Raw genomic sequence first — 11,314 nt, 5'->3', positions numbered from 1 at the left:
ATCTCAGCCAGCACTTAGCCGGGCACCAATGTAGATTATAATGCTGCGTGACTCCATCATGGATAGCAGTGTGTTATGACTGAATTCAACTTCCCCATGATAAGCATCAGGTTAGCTGGAAAACAGGACGTGATCAAACAGCTTATGTGCTATGACATAAAGAAACATTATGAGTAAATGGGCTGAATAAACTGTTCTGTCAGAGGTCTGAATGTTCCAGTAGCACTTAGTCACAGCCTGCTGATATAATGTATGAAGGCAAAGAGATGCAATCATCTTTTGAGTCATTCATGGGAAACTACAGTCAAATACAGCAGAGCAAAAGCAACAACATAAACATTGGTAGGGTGCATTGTGAAGCAGGGGGTTTACAAGATGGCCTGTCCTGTTCTGTGTAAGCATTTAATATCAAACATTGCATCCTCTGCTGGACCACCACTGAAAAACAATCATCATACTGTGAACATTTTATTTACTATTTTGTTAAGATTGCATTTACAATTATAATTTTAGAAAGATTCAACAAAGATCCTTTGTACAGTTATTTTCAAGCAACATAAAATTGCAAATAAAGTATGTACAAAAACATTAGAATAATGTAAATAAATGTGTAATCAGTGACATATTTGTTTGTCCAGCTACACCAACATGCTGCAGTCATTAGCTAATTTAAACTGGTGGCACACACTTAAAACCAGATTATGAAAACTACTCCTGCTGTCTGAGTTTACATAATGTACACTGCTCAGATTAAGAGCCAATGTGATGAGGGGAATTATAATAATGTACATGTCCAATGAGTTTTGTGAGTCAACAGGGGGGTGCAAGTTTTCAGTGGCAATGCTGGTGCCGAGGGACGCACAGAGGCTATTCCAACGTGCTCATTTGGAACCCGGCTGCTTCTAAATAAATAAAAAGGACTAAGTGACCCTCCTAATGAGTGCAGCATGTCCAGACAGATTCTCCAAATGCACGTCGAACCTTTTTGACAGTCAAAAACGATGTGTTGTCAGTGAGGTTACGCTCAGCAAAGAGAAACAGCTTCTCTTCAAACGCACAGTCATGAATAGAAAATGTTTTATATACTATATTATCTCCATAAACATAATCCAATTTAACTTATAGCATTACTCTGTTGCTGTGAGACACATCTTATCTTTTTCTCTGACACTGTTACAGTTTGTATGTACAAGAAAATAAAATCTTCAGTAAAACAATGTTACTGAGTTTCAGTCCTGAAACAATCCCTTTTTTTTTTACATCATCCACCAACTGCTTACAGTACTGTTTGCTAACACTGCACTTGAATGGACCAACCGTTGTGCTTATTTTAATACCTACAGTAAATACAATAGACCCAAGACAATGTAAAAACCAATTTAAAAACCAAAGTCACCTCTTAGTTAACAGAAGGCAGTCCTTCAACTAGTACATTTGAATTAATATATTAATAATTTAACAATGATTCAATATTCCAACCTGTTGACTTGGCTGATTATTGACAAACAGCCTTGTACATGTTTACTTTAGCTTCCTTTGTCCTGATTCTGATTAGCTAGCTTCTGTTCGTCTTCCCTCCTTGCTCTCCCTGAAGATCAATGTAACACTTCCTGATGTGATATAAGTCCATACATATAAATAAAATACACAAGCAGTTACGACTAAAAAAATGGCATGCCATTGGTCCTTTAAATACTGTTCAATACGTAGGCTGGAATGCTTTCAGATTCTTTAATACCTGATATAGAATAAGTGAGGGATACAAATGCTCCTTCTGGACACAATAAATAACTATCCTTCATATAGTGCAGTAATACAGTACTCACACTAAACCTACAGTAATTGCACAGTAACCACATGCAACGGGCTGAAGAAAGATCAAATCCCCACCCTACCCGCCCACCCTCACCCCCAATCATCAGTCATTTCATCTGTCCCTCAATCCCTACTTCCATCTCTCTCATCTTTTCTTTTACTTTCTGCATCTGCTCAGCCAGCTAACGTACACGAATACCACGGTGATCACAAGTATTCTACTTCGCTTGGGGTCCAAAGATTGAATCCTGCGGAACACCATCCCCAAAAGAGAAAGAGACAGCTCTCTGGAGTTGCAGTCCAAGGCAAAATGGATAACATCTGCATTAAGGATGACAGTCAGCTACAGGTAGTTTGGTTAATCCAGTTAATAATAAGCGCTCGGTTATGAGCATAATCACTGTGGATGTCTTCTTTATGAGGCCTCAAACTGCCTCAATCTCCCTTCCACTTATTTTGTAAATGGTTCGCAGCAGTTGGCAAGTCATTCATATCAGCTTTAGGGAGACAGACAGTCAAAGCAATAATGTATCTGGGGGGTTCCCAGTATAACCGTACATGACAATCTGAGTTTCAGGCTGTATCAGTCTCACTGTAGTCTCACAGTCTTGTTTAGCCTGTATGTTGTACTGAAGACTCTCGTGGCATCCATGGTGGAATGATCCTTGTGTAACTGGGGCAGTGGGGGGGCGGGGGGGGGCAAGGGTCTTTCCATTGGCAGTGCCTCTCGGAAAGAGAGCAGTGAGACTCGCACCCTTTTGTTATTGTCATCTCTCATCATATCTTCCTCTTTCAAATTCACCCTTTTTCTGAAGAGTTCTCTGAAGTGACGGTTGTCTTAGAGCTCTCCGTCTGACGGTGGCAAACACAGCTTGAAGAGCCTGTTGAAAAAGAAAAACTTCAAATGAGAGGAATCTGTATTGTCTACAACCATAAATGGTATAATGTACTAATGCCGTGGAGAGAGGTGCCTGGAAGTGGTTTTATGCTGTACCTTGGGAATGATGGAGGCATCTGGTCCATTACCTTGAGATTTTTAGCAGAGAGCTCAACTCTTGCCCCCTGGTAGAAGAGAAAACATGTGCTGTAAGCTCTGCAATGATCAAAACTGCCCAGAATGGCCAAACAACAAAGACTTGATGTAAGTCAGAGGATTTCATTCATGCAGTGAGATTCTGTGGTTGGGAGACATTGTTTTACATCACAATAGTAAATCTTACTGTATATGTACTCTAATCTGGGCTGGGTCATTAAATATTACTATTCATTGGCTTCCAGTAAAATTGTGCCCAAACATATGATAATATTCTGTCATCATCATTTACGAAATGTTTCAAGAAACCATTGTGTGAAACAAGTCATTTTTACATACATTTTCCGCATTGTGATACACATCAATACCAGAAAAATACACTTATCAATACTGTGATACTAATACTGAAAGAAACAGTTCATAAAACATCCAGTTTGAGGTCCCTGAGGTTTACCTGTTTACGCATGATGTCCATGGTCTGCATGATGCAGCGTGGCATGAGACCATGATTCCTGGCTAAGATCATTGCCTGCTCAAGTGTCACATTTAGGGTACATCTGAAAAGAAAAAAAAAAAAAAAAGGTCAGCATTGTGTAGACCTCCTTAACAAACACACTAATGTCCATATGTGCACCTGCTGGACAAATCCAAGAAGAACTTAATCCGGACAATGAGGCAAGGCTACACTTTTGAGGCTCAGTGGTGCATGTCATCCTCTCTGCACCGTGTTAATCTTAATTCTAGCTGACAGTCTAGTGGTATTACACAAACAGTATAATAATGTTGGCACGGTGCCACGCTGACCTCTGCATGCCTGTACCACACATGGTGATGTGGCAGGCTCCCAGGCGGTTACACAGCTCAGAGGACACACACAGCACGCTGACACCTGACGGGTGGCCTTGAGCATTGGGGCGCACGTTTACATACGACTGCATTAGTCGACAGAGGTCGTCCAGTGTGTTGAGGGGGCGCAGCAGCTATGAGGAGGAGACAGTGGAGGTTGGAGAAGGTCAGCGGTTAAATGGACTGTTGACATGATACAATACAATACAGAGGCCATCTTACCAAGTCATTTACACTACTACTGAGTGTTGAAATCTGTATTTTATAAAACTAAGCAGAGGAAAAAGTCACTTGTTTCATATGTAATTTCTTTGATAGTGGCAGGTTAAGGATAGTATAATAATATAAGAAGAAAAATAATACAGTAATATCAACCAAATTTGGGAGAAATAAGATAAAAACAGTGCAATGGGTAATTTGTATTAGAAACAAGTGAAATAATCTCACACTGCTCGGTACACTTCTAATATTCAAAATTAGACTATGTAGAGTAACTGACTTGTTAAGATGGTGCATCAGCAGGAACAGGGAAACCATCCAAAATAAGACAAAGAGCTTCCACTCTTTGCAGTCTTGGAGAATAAAAGTTCTATATATTGAAACTACTGTATATTCTATTCAGTTTTAATCACTGGAATCTATTTGAGCTACAGTCAGTTTGGGATTTTCAGGTTCAAATGGAAACGTTTATAATGTTGAAGTGTTGAGGTTAGTTGGAGTTAATAGGGGAGTCTTGACGAGCTAGTGGGGGGTTTCCAGTGGAGGGAACAGGACACCAGTTCATCTTACTTTTGAAATGCTTGGTTGAAGGTCTCTAACTTCAAGGCCCAGTATCTGTGCTTGCATTTATATTCAGTCACAACATTATATAAAAAATGGACTTATGCTTCAAGAACAGTATAGAAGTTACTTGATAACAGACTGTAATGTCCACAGCAAAAGCAGTACACAGAGAAATATGTCAGAGTAAGTGTATATTTACCTGGTCTATCTTCATTGCTGTGGTGTTTGAGTCTGTAGGGAGATTGGACTTCTCCAAATAGAAAGCCCTGTTCGGACAACAACATATCTATTTCAGTTTTAAAAACTCTCCATCTCCTTCAGAAATCTACAGATTTTTTTCTCCTCTGACTCACTCTGTGCGAGAGCTGAGTCATCCAGCATCTAGAGTACTTCACTTTATCGAATATGCATCTGCTACACTACACGTTTCATCACTTATTGATGTTGCATGACTCGTTTTGTGGCAATTAGAGTGCACATATCAGAAAACATTGACAGGCTATTAAAAACAAACAAATATAATACAAGGCAATGAACAATGACAACTAAAGTAGCTCTTAAAATCTTTATTAACTCCAAATGCTACACGAAAGGTTTACACTTCTTTAAACACACATGAGATTTTACTGTAATCATCTTGTTTTCCAAATCTTCCACATATTAGATTATATTTGAAAATATAATCATGTTTATTTTGACCTGTTAACTGCATTCATATCAAAGTAAAAACTAGCTGATGTTGGAGAAACTGTAGGTCTAAAGCAGCCACTTGGCACCACTGAATGAGCCACTCATGTAGCCAACAAACTCCTGTTAGTTGATGTGGGACTCTGTGAGGGGCAGGTCCAGAGAAATGACAAAGTTCTCACCTTGAAAAATTCTAGACTTTGAAAATAGATCAAAGAAAAGTAAAACGGCAGGCGAAGCGCAGTTTCTGCTTGCTTATGCAACACCACAGGGTGAACTCTCCCTTTAAGGTGAAATATATCCTGAGTGTTAGTGAGTAAGCCACTGGAGGACTGTGATGCAGTGCATAGCATGGCGTACCTGAGTCTGCGGTAGTAGGCCTTGACCTTCTCCAGCGAAACAGCGTTGGTGCGCTGCTGGAACTCCTCCATAGCTGCATAGTCCTGCTGGGACACTCCCTCTGGACGTTCCAGCGCTGGAGAAAACAGACAGGAGGCATTCAGATCAATACACACGAGCACACACTTATATGATCTGATACTTACATGCCAACCAACTTAAACCCTGACCTCTTCAAACCTCATTACCGTCCCTTAATGGACATAATGTTAATGTTGAACCTGGATTCAATTTAACCAGCATTAAATATAATCCTAACCTTGACTCTAAAGTATTTTAAAAATCTCACAAAATCTCCTTCTTTTATAGATTTTTTTATTTATATGACATATGGTGCTCACAGATATGGCTACACACTAATACAAACTTCAGCATATGCAATCCCATAAGGTGCCCTATACATGCCCACCCACAGTGCAGTAGAGGCTGTTTTCCAGTAGGTGGTGATATTAAACCATAGATCACCACTGCTGAATAGCTCTGAAGCCATGTTGCAGCACTTTGTTCCACAATGAAGTACATGACAGAAATATGAGCTCTCTCATTGGGTTAGTGTTCTAACTGGCACTTGTCTATGGAAAATTGATGGCTATTTGGCAGACTGGTCTGATGCATAATGCTATCCATTCATACTAGGCCAGCTGAGACTGATGGAGAACTCGAAGGAGCATGGCTGCAAAGGCGGCGTGTTTTAAATGGCCAATAACAGGCGTCAGTCTAACTCCATAAAAGCTATCAGGAAATGTGCATGTATGAGAGGCTGCATTACACACTGAGACTGTTTCTAAATTATACAGTTCACCATCTGCATTGTGCATTTAAATGATTTTCATAACCTCCCTGAATGTGACTCCACTGACACTAACGGTGTGATGTGCATTTGAATTAGTTAAAAAAAACAGAAAACGTGTAATTTAAACCATAATTTTATACAGACCAACAGTTTAAGTTCTTCCTTGAACTAAAGTTTTGTTGAAATCTATTGCTTGGGACTCTGGCACTGTATTTCACCCAGCCATATGTGCCATTGTTGTATTATGCTACACCCACATCTACACCCAGAACTTCCAGTTTCCTCTCTAGTTCCTCTGGCCCAGTCTGCTCAGTCTTACCCCTGGTGAAGAGGACGGTGTGGAGCTTGACGCTGCCTCCATTTTGCAGCCGACTGGGCAGTTCACTGAAGTGACAGCTGTCCAGGTACAGGGTGACCCTCAGGGCCTGCCGGCTGCCTTCCACCTGGTAACACACTGGTGTGTCTGCAACACACAGACACAGACAAGGGAGCTGTTAACAAGACTGGACTTTTATACTTTTGGCTGTGTGAGCCACTCAACAAATGAGAGTGTGAGAATGGTACAGGGCTATGGCATTAGTTACCTTTAAGTATCTTCAGATATTTAGCCATGAACAGACTTATGCAAAATTCAACATTAATAGAGTAAGAAAAATCAATTAATAGTTTAAGATTTTTTTTAACCGTTTAAGTGTCTTCTGCACCTAAAACAATTTTACTATAAAAGAACGTGTCATTCCTGCATCACTTGTACGCAGAGCAGTGACCTTTTTAAGTTCCACAAACAACTCCTGACTAGTAATAAATTGTTTCTCCAAACATTTTTCTGACTGTGGCACATGTGCAGATCTCAGAAGATCGAAAAGTTGACCTTTTACTGAGTGGCCTCGAGGGTCAGCACTCTTTCCTAGAGAACCCATCAAGTCATAATCCTGTGGAATTGGCCGTGATACCACAGGCTGAACTCGGGGGCCTCGGGCTCTGCGCTGCTTACATGACTCTATCCTACCTGCAGTATTGCCCCCAGCCTGCTGAAGATGCTATTAGCAAATCAATAACGTCCAATAGACGCTGCCGCCACAAACCCTATGCCTGCACTGCAGCAGTCTGAGCAGAAAATGCAACTTCAGCAGAGCAGTTTGGCTAAAAACATGCTGTTTTTTTTACATACAAGTGTATGGGTGTGCACCCTCTATGTATCTCTACAGCATGAATAACCAACTCAGTATGTGTTAGTGCGTGCATTGATTTGCATGCTCATGCACAGTACATATACGTGTACACTAAATAATTTTTGCTGCCAAGTGTGAACCTATAATAGCATATCCTTGCTTCATCCATATCCTTGCCCCCTAAAAAGGGAAGTGCATCTTGTGCTTTTCCTTTTGAGCAGCAATCTCTGCTGGCCATATTGAGGCTGCTGAAAAGAGGACTGATTCAGGATGCAGTCATCCTTTGTACCTGCTGGCTTTAAGGCTTTTGGTATCCTTCAGTCAATGCAGTTATCAAAAGGCACAAACACTCCCAGGTCTTAAACTTCATATGCACACGCTCATGTCAAGATGTGCACAATGCCCACTATGAATAACCTGGGTGCATCCTCAGTCAGAAATACTGCAGTACTCTATTGTATTTGAATGCTTACTCTGAAATAAATGTTCCAACCTTAAGCGGTTTGGCAGGACAGAAGTGATGCAAACCATAAAATCATTTTCAAGCTCCCAAAGAATATTTCTCTACCACATCACATGCTGCATTTTGGGCAAGAATATTATGTATGTGTATATTTAGTGTGCTGTTTGTGTATATATGTGGGTGTTTCCACCACATATGTGTTAGCATTGCACGTGTCTGAGAGCAGCACTGAGGTTTAAACGAAGCCCGTCACAGCCTGTCAGGAAGGGACCATCTTATCTGTAATACAAGGGCAAGGGGGACAAGGCTCTGCCCTTGTTTAAGATGATTTATGGATCCATTGTAGTGTTGTTTTAGCTCTCTATTCAGTCGCCCTCCACTGAAAAGAAAATTAAATCTGCAATGGAAAAATGGCAATTTCACCCTCAATGGCTTCCATACATCCACATAATGAACTTTATTCAGAGTTGGTCAAACCATACAGCTGCTCATTAGCAGCAGTGTGGTTTGAATGAGCCAAGTCAGTCTTCGTTGATGGAGTTTCTTACTTGCAACAAGGCACTCATCTTCCAGTTGCCTGAAGAACACAGTGACTTTGTCCAAGTCCAACAGGGCCGCCTTGGTGTCTTCCAGCATGGTCCGCTCCTCTTTCTGCCGAAGGAAAGAAAGAGAGCTCAGAGGTCACACCAGGAAGGTGGTGGTTGTAGGACAGCTGCATGGCTAGACAGCCATAAAGACCCAGAATACAACAAAAATTGAGGTTTGCTTAAAATGCATTAGGTGACACTCATATAGACACCTATATCACAAAGCAGGCCTGCATTAGAAACACCACCCGTTTGCCCTTCTTGTCAAAAGAAAACAGAAAAACCTGTCCTCACCAGATGTGGTGCTAGCGTGGACTGGAAATGCAGCAGCACACCAATGGCAGATATTTGCTCCAGCCACTTGCGGCTGGTCTCCTTGCCGTCTTCCTGGTACTCGCCAGCGTTGTTGAACCGTGACCGCAACGCTGCCAGCAGCTGCTCCGCCAGCGTGCACAGGGCGCCTGTCGCCGCCTGGGAGAAGATCACATCCCTTCGCAGCTGAAGAGACGTGTCTGGTGTTGGAAGGTTGGAGAGCAAAAGAAGTTTTTGATGTCAGAGAGCGATGGAGGGAGTTCAGGGGGTACAAATGTCACACTGTAACCTTCCTCATTACACGTGTCCTGGAGTTTCTCCAATACATATAACTTTACTCCATTAGCCTGGGTCCCCTGAGAGGATGTCTCCCATTAACTAGCACCATCTGCCACTGCGCACAGTTCAAAGTGACTGGAGCATCATGTGCTCTGACACCAACCCTCAATCCTGTACAAACATACAGAACAACTGGCCTCAACCTGGATATGATCCTGATCTGGAAAATGAAACCACGTTGAAAGTCAAGACTTTACAAAACTACCAATTATACTGGAAACTCAATCAACTTACACATCTGCTTCACCTCTGTGTAATAAAGCAGATGTGAAATCAAAACATACTTGGCATATAGCTATCACATTAGGCTGTACAACATTAATATAAAAGGGAACATGTGTCGTTTCACAGCTAGCAACCACAGCTGACAAACTGAGAGAAGCAGAGAAAATAAAAATATAACCTCATTAAAATTCCAAAGAAACTCTATTCTTGACATTTTAAATAAATATTTTTGTTATAATTTAATAATCTTTGAAGATATTTTAAGGACCTGCAGATGCACTGATGTAAAACAGGCTGGATTTTCATATGATGGATGATCTAATTTGCAAAGAGCTCTGCAGTGTTGGAATAATTTTAAATACTCCAGTCATGAGGCCTTTCCTGCTGCTTGAGACTGAGCTCTGCGGAGTGACTGCACAGCTGCTCTTGACTACTCTTCTGGTAATTTTATGGAAAATTGGAACTGGGTTATCTAGTTTGATTATTCACCACCACCTTGCTCTAGTTAACGCTGGCATGTTACTCTACCTGTGCACTTAAGCAGAGCCAGGAGGAGCTGGTTCTTTCCATCTGTAGAGGTAGAAGAAAAACAAGATGGAATGACTGATTGTAACTGTACACCATCGCATGTACATGTGCGCACGTGTGTGTGTGTGTGTGTGTGTGTGTGTGTGTGTGTGTGTGTGTGTGTGTGTGTGTGTGTGTGTGTGTGTGTGTGTGTGTGTGTGTGTGTGTGTGTGTGTCCATGCCTGTTCCACTAACCATCAACAAATCTCTGCAGACTCTCCACCAGGGTTTTGATAGAGTTGGGTAGGTTCCAAGGGTCCTCCTGGATGTTCTTGTGAATAATGCAGCGACAACGAACAGTCCAATCTTCTGTCTGGCGGAACTCTAACCACATAAAAACCAGTAATGAGTGAGTGTGTGTAGCTGTTGTGTAACAGCTGTATTGACAGCAGCACGACGGCACTGCCTCTCACCTCTCAAGCAGTCAACACACACATGCAGGCCCACCGACAAATAAATATGTACCTGGTTGGCTGTGGTCAGAGTAGAAGTGCTTGGTCTCCTCGCAGGCCTTGGCCATGATGGGCCCTTTGAGCAGGCTGTTGATGGAGTCGACCTGTGTGCAGAAATAAAAGTGTGCATACACACACACACACACAGAAAGATTGCCAGGTAATCAATCATCCTTCATTCATCTCTGACCTTCATCCCTCATATTCTACACATCTTTCATCCTTCTCTTTTTCCAGCTACCTCCTCTCTTTCTATCATTCAAACATACACACATGCTCACACACACACGCATGCACACATACACACAACTCTGCGATAGCTACTGGCAAGGGTCTTTCAACATTTCAACATTACCAACAACAAGGCTTGTGTTTGCAGGCCCCCCGAGCTGCTGTTTACATGTGGAAAGAACTATTAGCGGCCAAAGTGAGTGCACCCCCACAAGGGGAGTCAAAGGATATCAAATGCTGCTAAGAGGAGATGAAAAGCTGGATGGAGGTCTTTAACTGACCAGTGCGAGTCTGTGTGTGCGTGTGTGTGTGTGTGCGTGTGTATGTGTGTGTGTGTGTGTGTGTGTGTGTGTGTGTGTGTGTGTGTGTGTGTGAGGAGAAAGAGGAGCAAAAGCAGAGAAAGAAAGGGGGTCAAGTGAAAGATGAGAGAGAAAACCAGGATCCTGACCAGAGGACAGAGAGCTCCATGAGGTAACTCAGCCCAGATGTTGACTGATTACTATCACAGTCCTCTGTTCCAAATGGTTTGACGGCACTGGTGGTGGGGGTTTCATGCTGTATGTGTGTGTGTGTGTGTGTTCTTGTTTCACTATCTTTCAGTTTTAAATCC

The 11,314-nt window shown here is 41.9% G+C and overlaps 1 protein-coding gene across 2 annotated transcripts in view; it reads right to left on the bottom strand.

The window, feature by feature from the left end:
* Positions 1-456: 456 nt before the first annotated feature.
* prex1 (phosphatidylinositol-3,4,5-trisphosphate-dependent Rac exchange factor 1) overlaps positions 457-11,314 on the bottom strand; it is a 77,400-nt gene continuing 66,542 nt past the window's right edge. Inside the window, exons 29-41 of one of the 2 annotated variants that reach the window (XM_070968256.1) lie at positions 10,487-10,577; positions 10,217-10,345; positions 9,983-10,024; positions 8,873-9,090; positions 8,540-8,642; positions 6,676-6,819; positions 5,525-5,639; positions 4,677-4,743; positions 4,484-4,528; positions 3,653-3,828; positions 3,303-3,405; positions 2,810-2,877; positions 457-2,696 (exon numbers count right to left, since the gene is read on the bottom strand). In XM_070968256.1, coding sequence (XP_070824357.1) covers positions 2,654-2,696; positions 2,810-2,877; positions 3,303-3,405; positions 3,653-3,828; positions 4,484-4,528; positions 4,677-4,743; positions 5,525-5,639; positions 6,676-6,819; positions 8,540-8,642; positions 8,873-9,090; positions 9,983-10,024; positions 10,217-10,345; positions 10,487-10,577 — 1,344 coding nt within the window. In that variant the 3' untranslated portion in view covers positions 457-2,653. The remainder of the gene's footprint in view (positions 2,697-2,809; positions 2,878-3,302; positions 3,406-3,652; positions 3,829-4,483; positions 4,529-4,676; positions 4,744-5,524; positions 5,640-6,675; positions 6,820-8,539; positions 8,643-8,872; positions 9,091-9,982; positions 10,025-10,216; positions 10,346-10,486; positions 10,578-11,314) is intronic. The other variant, XM_070968257.1, reaches the window with a different exon arrangement.

This window comes from Chaetodon trifascialis, chromosome 8, assembly GCF_039877785.1.
Source record: "Chaetodon trifascialis isolate fChaTrf1 chromosome 8, fChaTrf1.hap1, whole genome shotgun sequence".
Lineage (NCBI taxonomy): Eukaryota > Metazoa > Chordata > Actinopteri > Chaetodontiformes > Chaetodontidae > Chaetodon > Chaetodon trifascialis.
This window is presented reverse-complemented; position numbering and strand designations above follow the sequence as displayed.